This window comes from Alligator mississippiensis, chromosome 10 (genome assembly GCF_030867095.1).
Source record: "Alligator mississippiensis isolate rAllMis1 chromosome 10, rAllMis1, whole genome shotgun sequence".
NCBI lineage: Eukaryota > Metazoa > Chordata > Crocodylia > Alligatoridae > Alligator > Alligator mississippiensis.
This window is the reverse complement of record NC_081833.1, coordinates 16,497,300-16,514,221: the sequence shown is the minus strand read 5'-3', so window position 1 is coordinate 16,514,221 and position 16,922 is coordinate 16,497,300. Positions and strand designations below refer to the sequence as shown.

Genomic DNA, 16,922 nt, shown 5'->3' with positions numbered 1-16,922 from the left:
AAAGTTGTCCTGATTTCTACAGGTTTACCCCAGCAATTTTGAGAAAGGTGAATTTAGAAGTCACTGAATAACAGGCTGACATGTTGAAAATTACACACTTGGTCCTCCCCTGCACGATGCAGGTCTGTGTCCACTTAAGTCAAAGGTGCTATGTCACCTGCAACCAGGGGAAGATCTGACTCTCTATGATTCTGCAGTAAAACTCCCTAGTATCAAGCTGCTCTGGGAATTACAGTTATGATGCTACTTCCCAAGCTGTATCTGGGAAACATTTCCAGAGCAGAAATATTTAGTTGGCATTCTCTGTTCACTTTCACCTTGGAGATCACCTGCTTTGAAAGTTAGCAAGAAGAAGAGGTCTAAGCATAAGTTTGATGTATCACAAAAGTCCCACTTGAACCCCATTTGCTCGATAAGTTGTTCTTACTACCCACCTGTGAGTCTGGGTGTCCTGTGCTGGTTCTGTATGTCCGAGGGACTATCACCCCTACAGTACACGTTAGCATAACATCTAATGGCATTATGTGAGCAGAACTCATACTCCTATAGCCCACCCGGGTAATGAGAATCCCACACTTCTGGCTGCCATTCCTACCACAAGACTAGCAATGACGATAGAGAAGTGCACGTCCCCATTCAACTCCAACAGCCCTGGGCTTTTCTCTGGGGAAGCAGCTGTCAGCTCCCTGTGGGTGTAAAATTACTGTCTCCTGGGTTACCTGTGAAGAGTATCATCAGGCAGGAGGAGCTTTATGTTTATTTTCTTATCTCTTTTCCAAGTCGCTGTGTCCCTAGACATTCTCCAAAAGGCAAATACCTCAGTCTGCCTATCCAACAAGACAGGAAATGTCTTGTAGTATATAAGCAGAGGCCTGACAAATACAGTCAGATACACAGTGCAGATAAAAATGGGAGCATGAAATCAAGCTTTAGCCCTAAAAATGCCTCTAAAACTCAGAGATCCACCGACCCATTGAAGTAAGTGGGTCTAGTGCACAAACCTGTGCCCTTCTGTGTGTGAGGGGGGCACTGCTTGTGCTGAAAAGTCAGCACTATAAAAGAGGACAGTTAGTCTTACAGAAACAAATTACTGGGGGGTCCTTCACCACACCATTAAGGTCCAACCCCAGCAGCCCTCACAGACACTGCTGCCCGGCCCCCACAGACAAGGGGAACGTGAACAGCCAGCAGTGAGGTTCATGGGAAAGGAAGTTCCCCCATGCATGCAGGCTGCACAAAGCCATGAACCATGCAAGATTGCAGGGGATCAGCACTGCACAGGCCTTGGGCAGGATTGCTGAGTTTCATACAGAAAGAGAAACCACCAAGGAGACAGGAATTCAAGTCCCCAGTCTCTCAGGCTGGTACTAGGCCATCTCACTTCAGGAAAAGCAGTAGCAGAGAGCAAGCGTGGTCCCCAGGTGCTGGTTCAATGACTACTTCAAGCACTGAGATTTTTCTCCATGACTAGTTTCTCAGTCTGCTGCAGCATTCGTGAAAGCTCACTCAAGCATTTGAGATAGACAGACAATCATTATAGCAGCAGGATCACCTGTAGCCAGTGCCTCTGACTCAGGACAGTTCCGCTATCTTGTCACAGCACCACGTGTCATGGATCTGAGTGACTGCCCATGCACAGCTAGCCTCAACTCACTACTGACAGAGAGGGGAGAAGGACTAGGTGGGCTGCTTTAGAACAGCTTGGAAAGGCTCTTGCTGTATTTCACACTTTTATTCCCCACCCTGTGTTACAGGTCCTGGCTGAACCAGAACAGAAGAGGAGGGGGAGGTTGCAGGATGCAGACACTATAGTATAGACTGGAAAGTGTGTTGCTAATGCCTAGGTCAGCTCAGTGCTGCTCTGTCCTGACCCTGCCCTCCATCTGCACCTGCTCCACTTCCCCTCTTGTTTCTGTCCTTTGCCCACTAACCCTCAACCAGTCACTGCAGACTTCGTCCACAGCCTTGCCTTGCCCCGAAACATGATAATTCTGGGTACAGGTCATTCAGATCTCGGTGGTACCTTTACATGGGTAAGAGGGGATGTGGCGCCCTATGGAGCTGTACAAGCCTAGGAGTCAAACTAGGAGGTGGCCACTTCAGACAGGTCCGGTGTCTCTTAGGACTGCTCCTTGTGCTTGGGGCTTCATCCGTTTCTACCACTGGGATGCTCTACCCTACCTTGGTGTGGGAGCCATACCCTACAGGCTGAAACACAGAGGGAGGGGGCCACAATCCTGCCTCTACCCTGACACATCTGTTAATCCTATGGAAGGAGCTGAAGCCATCAGTCTCCATGCTCCCTGGCTGCAGGAAGAGGGACTGTGAGGGGCCTAGTGCAGCTGTGCAAAGTTGGATAGTGTCCTGCTTGACCCTCCATGACTATACAGGGGCCCTCATGACCCGGGCCTAACAGTTCCCCTGGAGACTCCCGTCCTGAGGACAGTCAGAGGGCAGGTACAGGTTTAAAAGGAGAGATCAACTGGGGACCAAGATGCTCCTGGACCTGTGGAGAAGTCTGTACAGGGCTGTGTTTGCTGATGAAGAATGGCAGGTTGAGCTTCTCCAAGCCCTTCATCTTACAATGCATTTATCCCAAGCTCCCTCAGGCCATTTGCAACCCTCCAATGCCACACCAGGGTGACCCCTTCCACAGCAGACCTAAGTGCTGAGCCCAAAGGCCAAAAAGCAAATGAAAACAAAACCCAAGGGCTGAACACCAATATTGTCTTCATGGCCTACTCTACCTGACCCCTGATAATCTTTTTGCACGCTGCAGACCTTTTCCCTTTTGAGAGGGCTTAAGCTTCTGCTAATCAAGGTAAACTTTCTTCTGTGACTTGTTTTTCTGCTACTCCTGGAAGTTTCTTCTCTTCTCCAAGTTCACAGCCTTGCAAACTGTATTTAATCCTCACTGGGCCTGCCATTTCCTCAGACCTGAAGGAGAATGCACTGCATTCAAAAGTTTGTCTAACTCTATCCCAACCATGGAGTTAGTCCAATAAAAGATTTTGCTTACAAAAATCCTCACCTCTCAAACAGACTCCAAAGCTCTCCTCGCTGCACCTCTGCTGGGGATACTCTAGGCTTCCCCCATGCACTGAGGGGTACATCTAGCCCCTTATTCTTTCCACTGTACTGCCCACTTCATTCGAGGTCTCTGCCTGCCTGGATCCTTCCACCTCTGGGAACCTCATTCACTGTGGGGCCCTGCACAGGCCCGGGCTTTGGCCTGCCTGGTCCCTCATTCTTATGAATCCAGATAGTTCATGGTATCTGCCTTGTGCCAATGCTTCCCCATAGGAGTTGTGCTCCCTGCTGGGCATCCCCACTGCATGCTAATACTAGGCTGGTACTTGAGTGTCACTCCCCAAAGAAATGGTTGCATTGCTGTACCTATGTTACATCTTTGTAAAAGGCAGCACACAAATACTAAGACTCCATGTTTCTGAGAGGGCTGGAAGGGTAAATTTCCCAAATCTCACTAGATACCAGTGAGGGACCTGATCCCCTAGCTCTCCTTGGGCATCTATGTCACATCTGTGCATTTTTGTCATGTTTTAGTCCAGAAATGGGACAACCTGAAGAAGCTGGAGGGTATATGACAGACACTCCTTGAAGCCTGCTTCGGGGAGCTGAAATGAAGCTAGAAGAGAGCAGGGGACCTCTACCACTGATCTCAAACAGAGCCAGACCAGTCCTAATGCACCTGAGCTCCAATTACTACCCTTGATAAAGAAAGTAACCTGCTACAATTCACTTCTCTGCCTTGCTGGGACATGTACCTAAGGCAAGTTCCTATTTATACTCAGGGAGATGGTCCAGTGCCCTGGTTTGGTTCATAGGAAAGCAGTTGAGCATGGACAAGCTTACAGCCTAGATGCTTACTGGAGATGCTTTTGAGAGCAGGCTCATCACAAGTCCACACCCTGCTGGGCTTCAAGCAACAGAGCTGCACCCCTGAGCTCAGGGAGAGGGAAAAGCACAGTAATGGTGGGCATGCTGTGTCCCCTCTGCTCAGGGGAAGAGCCCTGGCTCAATGCTGGAAAAAGAGGAAAGTACCTATTAAATGGCTGTGTGTAATGGCAGCAGGCTGACTTCTCGGTGCTGCTGGCAAACCCGCTAGAGGAAAGTGTTCACCTCTCTTGCATCCTGGATGCTGGCTGAGCAGACATGCTGTATATTCATACCACTGCTGCATGTGTGGCCACCAACAAGGTAGCATTTTCTGTTGTGGACAAGGACAAGAATTTTACAAAGGCCGTGAGCACTGGGATGGGCTCTTACTTTCCAGGGAGACTGCCAGTCCCCCTGCCTCAGATCCCTACCAGGCCTCAAATGACGTGGGATGGTGATTGGTTTGGTTTTGTGGCACACGGATCTTAAGCAGTGTTTTACCATACATCACTGCAAAATCTAACCTGAACACTTCAGCCATCTTCTACATGGGCCTGCCTAAGAGGACCACATGTCATCATGGTGCCGCTCCTGCCAGGGCAGATGCGCTGTATAACTCCACAAGACCACTCTGCCCCACCTCGATTTTTCTGATGCTTCAGCTCAGGTAAGTTAGGCCTCTGCCCAAGGGGAGGCTTTGTCTTCTCATTGATAGAGCAGGGAAGACCCCACTTCTCAGCTAATAGAGTACTGCATTGTTTGATTGATCTTTGTTCACACATGTGAAGTTCCTGAGGGTCCAGTTGTGGCTTTTGTTAACATTTGGTGGGGCCTAAGTCCTTTTTAAATGACTGATTTATTCACAAGGCCTAATGTTCCCAAAATCATGGCCTTGAGAGATGTTAAAATACTGTTTTGTCTACATCAACTGTACAAATGAGTGTATTCAGTGGTGGCAGCCTTTACACACTAGCTAATTCTTCTGGAATTAGAAGGCCATCTTCTTCTGTCACCTGGCCTCTGCTGCATCCATCACTGGGTCCTAGGCACGTCTTCCAAGGAGTGCTGCATCGTTTCATTTTCCAGTAAATCTTCATTGAACCTATTCTATGAGCTGTACGGCAAAAGACAAATCAGTCTTCTCATGGAAGATACCAGAAGGCTGTCCCCCACCGTTGCGTCTCTTGCCCTATGGAGCAGCAGTGCCGTCTCCTGCCATCGAGCTGTGACTGGTTTTTGTACAGCCATGTGTCACTGTGGTGGGTGTTCGGAGGAGGAACCCAGCTGACCGTCCTCGGTAAGTCCCTGATTTACTCATGAACATTTCTTCTCCGTGCCATTAATGGGAGATTTTCATGATTTTTTTCCTGTTTTTCTCTGTCTTCCTTCCTGGCTCATGTCTCCTCTCATTCCTTTTGCCAACTTTAAGACTGGATTGGGGACAATGTTTAGCTTCTGTGGGTGGTTAGAGCAGGGTTTGTGTGTGCCATGATAGATTTGACTTTATTTTTTCCAAGAGGCAGGTTTTTGTAACTGCCTATGATACCGACCTCGGTTCTGCCATTAGGGTCCCAGTCTTTAAAGCCCCGATGGTAGCCCCTTCTTTTTTTTTTAAGTCCCTCTTGTTCAAAGGCAGAACCTCTCCATTCTCACTGCCTTCTAAACACTATGGAAAAGAAATCAAGGCCTGGGTTGTGAGCCACCCTCCATTGACCCAAGTACATTGATTTCAGTGGAACTCCAGGACATAGCATTCTAAAAAGGGAGTGTAAAAACCTTCAGAACTAGCTGCCAATTGACCTTTATTCTGCCTGGGTTATTTAAAACGTGTCTCATCACTGATCAGGAGTACTTTGAAGGAAAAATGCTTTTGAATTACAGCTGGCCACTAAGAAAGGTTTTAAATTATATCTGTTTTGACAAAAAAATATTGGGAGGGGAGGGGGGGCAGGGGGAGAGAGAGAGAGAGAGAGGGAAAGACCTTTTCACCTAAACTTTCAATAAAAAATTCCTGTGAAGTTGAGAGGTAGGGAGAAAAATCTTTTTTTTAAAAAAACCCTAAAAATGACAAAGTTTTAGCCAAAACTGAAACTCAGTTTTAGTTGAAAATTGCCAAGAGAACTGTCTAAGTTTTAGGTGAAAATTAGTCACGCATTGGACTTCTTGGTTATCCAAACAACTAAAGCACTAAAGCCAAGACATTTTTCAAAAGAACAGGTACTTTTGAATTGATAACTCTATTTCCTATTGGAATGGAAAATACTCACTCCGTTTGTGGTATTGCTTCCTTGGAGCTGCCTAAGGCTCTTGGGAAACTTGAAATGTAAAGTCGAGGGTCTGGGTTCATTAGGGGTGGGTTTGAGGCAGCCTGAGGAATGAGCCAGACTTACAGGAGTGGCACTGACTGCACCCCTCAAACCTGGAGACAGCGCAGATGGCCTGGCCAGCAGGTCTGGAAAGGCCGGATGACTGGTGTGTATTATGGGTCAGCAGGCTCTGAGGACAGGGAGTGAAATGTTGGCTTGACCACTAGTTTGATCCAGGCGATTCTGGTTAAAGTGAAGTGAGACCCAAAGGGACTCTAATCAGCCTGAGGTCAGTACTGGCCATGTTGGTTCAAACAGCTTTTCGGTGACTCTGGTCTATGGCAGTGTCTGTAGGAATTTAAGTGCTCCTACTTTTTTGCAATAGTTCTTAATTCTGTAGCGGGGGGGTTTCTTTTCTCTCTTGCCTCCCTACAATTAATTTATCACACAGTACCTGGGAGGCTAGTTTTGTTACTGCTATGAAATCAGCCATCCCGTTGGGCTTTTGCTGGGTCCTTTCTTCTCCCTTGACCTAGACCCTGACCCAAGACAGCCCTTTGTAGAATGTGGCTCCACCTGTGAGTCTGCTCTTTACAGCCTCTGAAAATACTTCGGCCTGGAGCCGGGGGACAAGGCTGCTCCGCAGCAGGATACAGAGCAGGGCTGTGGAGGGAGGTTCTCCCTCAGCTGGCTGAGACCTGCACAGAGTGCTCTAGAAGATGGCAGTAGTCAGATAGCATTGTCTTTTTTTCAACTGTCATCAGCATTCATGAACTTTTTATTCCTGCCGTAAAATTCTATGGGATGATTAAAAGGTTGCGCACTATTATCATGCTCTACAATTTTACAGTCCTGTCCTCAAAACCTTATTCATGGTGTGGTTCCCCATACCTGTCCTTGCTGTTGCTGCTTTATTGCAATTGTATTTTAGAAGTCTCTTTTCCATGTAGAACCTGCGCGTTACCTCTGGTTCATAAGCTGTGTTAGCCATGTTAGTCTGAAGTCATTCAGAAAAAGCAAGAGATGCACCTTATAGACTAATTCTGATTCAGTGAGTCTTCTCAGATACTTTGCTACTCTGCCTGACGCAGCTCAGGCCCCAAGAAGTTCTGTAAAACTAATGACTCCGATGTTATTCAAGTAAGAAATGCAAAAGCTGCTTTTCTCTTGCTAAATGGACAGAATGAGTTGCTGCCACTCTTTGGTGTCTGTGGATGGCCCTTGCAGTGAGCTCAGTCTGTATAGAGAATAGCCTAATTTCTGACATACCTTACTGCCAAACAGTTTTTTCTGTTAAGCTACTGCTGTATCCCTTGTTCACATCTGGTTCTCTGAAGTCACTGGAAGTTACAGATGCAACGAGCAACACAAGATTAAGTACTTAATGATTTTAAATGGGGGTGAGAATGAGGGAGCAGAGAGAGTAGTGAGTGCAGGGTTGAGACCTGCAGATGTATTTCCTGATTGTGCAAGGCCCTCCTAGACTTTATTCAGACAAAACTTGCACTAATATCGCTGAGCAGGGGCTGAGGGTGGAGAACAAGGAAGCTCCAGTGCACTTTCTAAATGAAATTCACTCTCTGATGGGTGAGGTTCATTTAGAAAGGCTCCTGCTCCCCTTTAAAATTGTCTGCACTGAAGTAGCAATCCTATCCCAAGCATTAACAATGATGATCCAGACCTAGATCTTGTATAGTGTTTCCCATGAATGGGTCTCAAAACGCTTTACAGAAAGGAGGTTGATAGCATTGCCCCTTGGACAAACATGATGTCATAGATACAGGGGACCAAAGGACATTCAGTGAGCTATGACACAGCCAAACCCAAATCCTGATCTCCTGAGTTCCAATCCAGAGTTGTGCCATTAGGAGACTCTTTCCCCCACGACCGTCAGTGAAGGACTCACATTACATACATTTTAGCTGGCCACAAAGCTGGGGAATTCACCGGCGGCACTGGACAGCGTCCCTCTTTGCACTGGCACTTGCTGGCTTGCGGTTTGATCCTTTGTTCTGCATTTGAATCCTCCTCAGCTTTGCACTAATGCTGAACCCACCTTTTTCCCTTGCAGGACAGCCAAAGGCCTCTCCTACCGTCCACCTCTTCCCTCCCTCCTCGGAAGAGGTCAGCAGCAAGAGCAAGGCCACGCTGGTGTGTCTGATGGACAGCTTTTACCCCAGCCCGGTCCAGGTCACCTGGAAAGCTGATGGCACCACCATCACCAGTGGAGTGGAGACCACCAAGCCAGCCAAACAGAGCGACAACAAGTACATGGCCGGCAGCTACCTGGCGCTGAGCGCCTCCGACTGGAAGAGCCACGAGACCTACACCTGTCAGGTGACGCACGACGGGAAGAGCATCGAGAAGACCCTGAAGAGATCGGAGTGCTCTTAGCCCGCAGCCCCGGAGGGCTCGGCCAGATCCTGTCCCAGTCAGTAGAGAGCTGGGATCCCCGAGGAGCCGGGATCCTTCTGTAGCATCTCCCTAATGTTGATTTCCAGCAACTGTATTTCTTATTTCATGTGGAGATCTTAGCCAATCCCTGTCATTGTTCCCATGTATCCATCCCCTATCCTCACCTCTCTGCATTCCCCTGCACATGCCATTCCTGTTTTAGTCTCTCATGCAGCCTTGATATATTAATAAATCAGAAACATTCAACTCTCACTGTGTCTGTATACATTTCCCCACCACTTCCCATGCTTATATAAACTCTATTTTTTCATGGCCTTCCAATTAATGATGGACATTATTAGCCATTGGGTTTTCTTGTCTTTGCCTTTTGCCAAATACTGGAACTATTTCTCCCAGTGTCACTAAATCTTACAAGTTGGCTGAGAACATTTTAGGAGCCTGTTGGCAGCATGCCTTTGTTTTTAACAGGTAAGAGGTGGATCCTCACTATGGGGGAACTGGACATAGCTGTATCAACCTGCTGAAGCTCTTACCTGTGTGTTTTGCCTAATTGAGTAACACCCAAGTGCAGCACTTGGGAGAAGGAATGGGAGGTTACACAGTTCCTAATGACCGCGGAGACTGGAACTGTCTTCTAGGAAATACTTGGTCCGAGCTGCTTGCTTGCTGGCACACAGACTAGGGGCCATACTGAGAACACAGTTACCCTGCATTTACAGGGGTGAAGCAGCCCTTCTTTCACGTGTTGTCTTAGTGCTCTGGCCAGTTCTTCGCACAAGAGAGACTATGCTCCCTTCCAGTGCAGCCTGACCTCCCCGTCAATGGAGCCATATGAACACAAACAGTCCCCTTACACCTATTGCCCACCTATTTCACTGAGAACTGCTTCTTGCCGGCATCCAGTGATACCCGCCAGCATCAAGCTACAATAAAGACCCAGAAATGAGCCCTTATCTAAATCCAGGCAGCCATGCACTCTCCTTGGCATGTAGATGGTTGCCTGTTATCTTCCCAATAACAACTAGCTCTTCATTTATTATGTACAAGGAATTTGTAGCAGAGCACCTCAACCTGTGATCTGTGGGCCATCTTGTCTCGGTCCACAAGCCTTCTCCCATAGCCAACTGTCTCAGCAGGGCACCCTTCTTCTAAATAAAACAAGAAATGAATTTAAACTTTTCTACATTGGCCTGGTGAATACATTCAAGGACACATTAAAGATAAGAATGGCATTTCCCAATAAGATTGTAGTCTCTGCAGTCTCCAAACATCAGGAATCCATCCATCCCCACAATATCCCAACCAGAATAAATCACTTTTCACCCCCAGTTCCTTCTACTGTATTACCTACATCCTACAGAGTCATCCGTGTGCCTAGACCCTGCCACCCACCAGAAGCCCCACTCAGGTCTACACCACCCCACACACAGATTCTGGGAGTCAGCTGATCCATTCAGATTGCAGGTTTAGGGTTCAGCCTACACAGGTCAGCTTGCAAGTTCAGGGCTCTAGTTTCTCTGCATCCAAATATTTCCCAGTGTTGCCATGTTCTGAGGCTTGCCCATAGGCCTCCCCATCCCATATAAAAAACCTTGTTTGCTCCTCCTCAGCTGGCATTTCACTCTGACTGCCCCATGACTGTACTGGTGAGCCCATTCTATTGCTTTGCACAACATGAATATATGGATGGTGAATCACATCTATTATTTTTTTATTCTTAATGTGGGATGGGACTTGCAAAGATCATGAAAGCATTGGCTGCTTGGATTCCACTGATTTTTTTCATAGGACTTTGGACATACCTAACCATTTTCAAAAACATTACCCTCCATGTTTTTATTCTTTGCTCCTAACGGCCATTGGCTTGGCCCCGATGCTACCATGGGATGACCAAATGACAGCCCCCATACTGCTCAGATGTCTCCTGAGCAGGTGGGTAAATTAAATCCAGAGGCAGCATAAGTGCAAGGCAATGGATCCTGCCCAATACACTTTTAAAATGCTCTGGCCTTCTTTTACTGGGACAGGTGTGCACATTGTCCATAAGTAATGCACACTGAGGAATGAGGCAAAGACCCTGTTGGGCAAAGCCTTTTTGCCTATCTTGGATCAAGTTAAACACTGAGGAGACTTACTGCTCTCTGAGTCAGTGTTACAAGAAGGGGTCAGCGACCAGGGAACCAGATGCAGCAGACCTGGCATCAGCCACTGCCCCTGATACCCAAAGCACGAGGTTTGTGATGGTTACACCTCTGCTCTGAGCAAATGGACAAGCTCCACTTGTCAGTGTGCAGTTGTGCGGCACCTGCCCAAGGTGGTGAGTGCTTGCAACCAGTGTAAAGCACTGCTCAGCAACAGGTAAAATTTACCCCGTCCATTAGACTTGCAGATTGTCTGTGTGCTGCACACATGCCACCAGTTATGCCCAGTGAGACTGAAAGGCTGCATGAGCACGAGGTAAATTTCTCCCTGCTGCTTCATATTCTTCTCTCAGTTGGGAACTGGCAAAGACCTCTGCCCCTGCAAATGGAAAAGTGTCATCCTAGAGCCCCAAAGACAGGTAATAAAAGCCTACATGATGCCTGTGAAAGACCAGGGTATTTAGATCTGAGCCTTTGTACGCAGTTCAGCCTCCTACCCCCTAGCCCAGGCCTGAGGATGACAAAGTCCCAAGTTCCTGCTGACTGGGCCAAGGGGATGCTTTGTCAGTGCTCGGGGCAGGGAGCATCCAGGCCTGGCCTGCTGTGCCCAGGTAACTCAATTAGGAACTACCCACGCACCGCTGAACTTGTGCGCGCTTCACCTGTGGCATCAATCAGGACACTATCCAGCCCTGTCAACAACACCTGATCTTCGGCTTCAGCTCTTGCCCCCAATAAATAAATTGACCTCTTACAATTCAATGCTGGGACAGGACAGGACAGTGGCTCTTAAGGGAAGTGCCTGTTTATACTGGGGAGATGGTCCAGTGCTCAGGCTTAATTCATAAAGAAACAGCTGAGCCGAGCCAAGCTCATATCCTGCCTATTTACTGGGGATGGTTTTGCTGGCTGGCTTCTCGCATGTCCAGGCCTTGCTGGGCTCCAGGCAGCAGAGATGCTCTGCTAATCTGAAAGAGAAGGTGGGGAGAGCACAGGAGTTGTGGGCATGTCATGTCAGCTCTGCTCTGCTGACAGAGCTTGAGAGTGAGCACTGAAAGGGAGTGGGAAATGCATATTCAGTGGCTCTCCAGGATGGCAGCAGGCTAATTCCTAAATGCTGCTGGCAGACCACCTGGAGGAAGATGTTCCCATCTCCTGCATACTGAACAGACATGCTGCATATTAATATCACCACTGCATTTTTTTTGGCACCTACCAGGTCTATGGCGTATTCTGATATGGACCACCGGGATGATAATCGAGCACCAACAGTCCTGACCATCCTGATGGGCTCTTGGCTTCCAGAGTGACTTGCCAGCCTCACCGGCATCAGATCCAGTGCCAGGGCCCAGATGGAGTGTGACTGGTGTCATAGCACATGGGCCTTGGGCAGCAACTAACTGCTCCACCGAGGACCCAACTCAGCTCCATTGAGATCTCCACCCTGGAGACGTCCCCTCCTCTGCCACACACTTCACCCTAACGGGAACACAAGGCATCACAACGCACCTCCTGACAGGCGGTCTGTTCCTGGTGACTTTGAGGGACCACTTTGTCCTCCTTGACTTGCAGACACTGCAGTTCAGGTAAGACAGACCACTGAATGAGGGGAGGCCTAAGCTTTTCAATGACATGGGCACTGCAAATGGAACATCTTCTCCAGGCAGCTAGGGAAACACATTAGTTTGATGGAACTCTTTGCACACACTGCTTCTGGCATGCTAGACTGGGCTCTTTGTCTTTGATGACATATTTGGTGGGTTTGGGAGATTATGTTTACCTGACATGTCTTTAATAAGGCTAATATTTCCAGAGGCATGAGCTGTGGTGGTTAATAAGGTTGATTTTCATCTACATTAAGTACAGTATTGAATGCTTTCTATATTGACAGCCACTGGGCCTCATTCTAGTCTGGCTACATCCACTAGACATCCACTGGGTTGAGCTTGGTCTATCGCGGTGCTGCTCTCAATGGGGAGAGACTCAGCCCCCCAGAGACAACTATCACCTACCACTCCCAGCAGAGGCCTAACTGAGACACAGGCAGTAAAGGACCGTACAGGCAGACTGGCTCGGCTACACAGCGCAGCGTGCCCGTGACTCCAGCCATACAAGCATATGTAGGCACCTGGCATGGCAGGGAGGCCCACAGGCTGTGTGCGTGCAGGGGATACAATGGTGGCGGGTCTCCATGTGGGAACAGCTGCAAGGCTGCTGTGTCCTACTGTATTCATCAATGACCTCTACTCCTGGAGCATGGGAGCAGCTCACGCAGGTGGAGGTAGGTGAGTATTGTCACTATGGTACAATTGTGGAGCAGAGGAAGAGTGAATTTATACCACTAGCACATGGTCACTAAGGAAATCTGTGGAAGACACAAGAATTAACTCAGGTCTCAGTCTAGTGCCTTAAATGTGGGACCGGCATCTTCTTTCTTACACTGGAAGTGTGCTAAGGCCACCAGCAAGCCCTGGATGTCTTCTCCCAAGGAACGATCCCTTGTTTCACTCCCAAGTGGATCATTAGTCCGCCTCTTCTCCTGTGAGCTTCTCCACAAGGATCGGCAGATGACACCCTGGCGGAAGACACTAGAAACTACCCTGATCCAGGTTTCAACACATGCATGCTGTGGCAGTGGCCACTGCAGTGCCCCCTTGCTGCTATCCAGCCAGGACTGGTTTTTGTACAGCCATGTGTCACTGTGGGTTGTCTTCGGAGGAGGAACCCAGCTGACCGTCCTCGGTGAGTCCCTGAATTACTCTCAGCCATTCCTTCTCTACCACCTTATTGTGAGATTTTTATGCTATTTTTCTGTGTTTCTCTCTCTTCTCTCTGGCCTTGGCTCTCCTCTGCCTTCATGTGCAAATCTTAACACCGGACTGTAAAAAATGTTTGACCCTTGGGAAGTTAGAGCAGGATGTTCATAGGGCATGCTGGATTTTCTGTTCACACGCAATAATTTCTGGTATTTGTCCATGAAATGAATCCTGATTCAGGCACCAGGACTCAATTTTAAGGACCTAAAATGAGACCCTGAATATTTTCCCCTAGATGTTCTTGTCAAGTAGTAGACATTTCCCAATGGCACCAGGATTTGCTTAGTACCTGAGACAACTCAAGAGCCACTTTCTCAGTTGCTGTAAAGAGACAGGGCTCCATCATCATCCCTGAAATCTCATCCAAGCCTCCCATTAGATGGGGGCACAATCCCTGCCAATCTAATTCAATAACAAGCATAATCCAGCCGTAGTCACTTTATGTGAAATTTGTCATGGGTCATTTGAAGGAAGGCTCGTAAATTAGAGTTTCTCAGCAAATGCACCTTTCTTTCGGTTGGAAGTTTTGAGGGAAACAAAAACAATCTTGTAATCTCAATGTTCAGCAGAAAGTTTTCTACACTAAATGCTGACTTTCCCCTATAACAAAAGTCATGTTCTCAACTGATAAAAATGTATCCTGACAATTTGAGGGAGTAAAAAGGGGGTGAGGGTGGAAATCATGTTTGTGTTGTCTATTTATTTCAGGGAGGCAGTAGATAGATATATGGACCAAAAAATATCAAGAAAGGCAAATTTTCTCAGTGCAAATATCCTCTTGGCTGAATACAAAAATTTCAAATGAAAAGAAATGAAAGGGAAGGACTGTTTTGCAATCTGGCCTATTTATACCTGTTCATAAGATTTGATTCCCTTTAGAAAACATGGGGTCTGTTCTTCAGGGGTTTCATCCATGTAGGTCTCCTGGTGACAGTAGGGTGACTCTGACTTCGACTTTCTCTTAACACTGTAACTGTCCTGAACGGTGTCCTTCTTGACATTAATCCATCCCAGACTATGTTGAAGGACTGTAGATGCCAGGGAGTTCAGCTGTGCAGTACAGCCCAGACCTGATCTTTTGAGAGTGCTGAGGAATTCCCCGCACCTTGGAAATACTGAGCGTCTTGGTCAGGGCTAGGGTAGGGGCAATCTGCAGACAGACTCAGTAGGGAAGAGGCTGCAGTAATTGTGCTGCTGAAGTGTGGGGTCCCAGGCAGCGGGTCCTGGCCAGCCAGTCTGCACACGCTGAATGACTCCGCTGCGGGTCTGAGGAGCTCAGAGCAGGGGGAAGGGGTGGGAGACGAACTATTCAGCCACAGAAATAAGAAGCGGGGCATTGTAGAAGTTGACTCCTTCACCGGGTCATAGGTGCTAGAGTTAACGGTTAGCAAAAAGTCTCAGAGAAGTTACTTAACAATGCTAATGCTTCAGTAAAATATTACCCACCTCGTAAAATCGGTAATTTATCCTTGGTAGGGATTTTCATAGGAAGGTTCCTAAAGCTGACTGTTACACTTCTATAGAAAGACTGCTTTTTTTTTCCCACAAAAGCTTATAAATATCTAGACATTGATGTCCCCTCCTATCCCCTCCATTCCCCACAATTGCAGTGAATGTAATATTCTATTTGAAAAACAGGTTCTCCACATCTCTGTGAGACCGCTGACATTGCTTCAGGGCCCTGAGTGCGTTCTTGAAACGCCAAAAGGTCAACCTGGGCTTTAAGCCACTTTCCCAAATGAATGGCCCTAATATTGTCTAATCCAGACAGGCTGAAGATTCCTTGCAGGTTCTAAACAGAGATGCCGGCAGAACAAGCTCCCGCTGCCCTTTGGTTTGTGAGTGTCTCTCACTGGGAGTTCAGTGCACACGGGCAATGAACTCTATTTTGACTCAATTTACTGGGATTGTTTTTTCCCTTAAGGGTAACACTGTACTTCTCACAGCCTCCAGCTCTCTGAGGGTGATAGGCATTAGTAATGCCATGGGAAATACAGAATCAAGCATGTAGTGATTAAGAAAGGGATCAAGGAGGGGAATAGGGGAGAGAGACATAAAAAGAGGAGAGAGCTGAGGGTGCAGGGTTAAATCTGGGAACATGTTCCCTGATCCTGCCAATCCTCCGCAGTCTTTACCAAGGCAAGCTTTCCTCTGAAGTCACTGAGCAGAAACTGAGGTTGTGGTTAGAGAAGTCACTTCCTCTTCCATGCATCCATGTGGACAGGGTTAATTGTGAAATGATCTGTAGACACATCTCATCCTGCTCACCTTTTGGCCAAGGGCAAAAAGGAGGCCCAGGCTAGAGGCAGAAACAGCACCTGATTGCCCTGATGCCCAGCAAGCCCCGGTCTCACAGCTCGGTCCCAGTCCAGAGTGGTACCCAGGAGCATCTGCAGCCTCCTCATGATACCCTGCCATCATACAAGATTGGCTTGGTCCCAGACTGTGATTAATGGCGCTGGATGCGCCACACGGATCAGAAATAGATCCAGCTCTGCTCAGGCTCTTTCTCGTGCGGTCTGGTAACTTGTTCTGTTTCTCAATCCGCTTTAGCATTGCACTTTACCTAATGCTGAACCCCCTTGTTCCCTTGCAGGACAGCCGAAGGCCTCTCCTACCGTCCACCTCTTCCCCCCCTCCTCAGAAGAGGTCAGCAGCAAGAGCAAGGCCACGCTGGTGTGTCTGATGGACAGCTTTTACCCCAGCCCGGTCCAGGTCACCTGGAAAGCTGATGGCACCACCATCACCAGTGGAGTGGAGACCACCAAGCCAGCCAAACAGAGCGACAACAAGTACATGGCCAGCAGCTACCTGTCGCTGAGCGCCTCCGACTGGAAGAGCCACGAGACCTACACCTGTCAGGTGACGCACGACGGGAAGAGCATCGAGAAGACCCTGAAGAGATCGGAGTGCTCTTAGCCCGCAGCCCCGGAGGGCTCGGCCAGATCCTGTCCCAGTCAGTAGAGAGCTGGGATCCCTGAGGAGTTGGGATCCTTCTGTAGTATCTCCCTAATGTTGATTTCCAGCAACTGTATTTCTTATTTCATGTGGAGATCTTAGCCAATCCCTGTCATTGTTCCCACGTATCCATCCCCCAGCCTCACCTCTCTGCATTCCCTGCACATGCCATTCCTGTTTTAGTCTCTCATGCAGCCTTGGTATATTAATAAATCAGAAACATTCAACTCTCACTGTGTCTGTATACATTTCCCCGCCCCTTTCCATGCTCGTATAAATTCTCTTTTTCATGGCCTTGCAGTTAAAGATGGACATTATACGCTATTGTTGTTTTTGTCTTTTGCCAAATACTGGACATAGTTCCTCTGGTGTCACGTATGAGTTGGTGG

At 48.0% G+C, this 16,922-nt stretch overlaps 3 gene segments (V, D, J or C); all 3 read left to right on the top strand.

Annotated features, from left to right (window-relative positions):
- The window catches only part of LOC132243523 (Ig lambda chain C region-like), a 30,927-nt gene that overhangs the window by 6,259 nt on the left and 7,746 nt on the right, over positions 1–16,922 (top strand). The window contains exon 2 of the C gene segment in view: positions 11,979–12,345.
- Positions 4,863–8,870, top strand: LOC132243532 (Ig lambda chain C region-like). The segment is given in 2 exon segments: positions 4,863–5,194; positions 8,275–8,870. Coding segments are annotated over 2 exon segments (429 nt in total).
- LOC132243525 (Ig lambda chain C region-like) lies at positions 13,161–16,766 on the top strand. The segment is given in 2 exon segments: positions 13,161–13,501; positions 16,172–16,766. Coding segments are annotated over 2 exon segments (591 nt in total).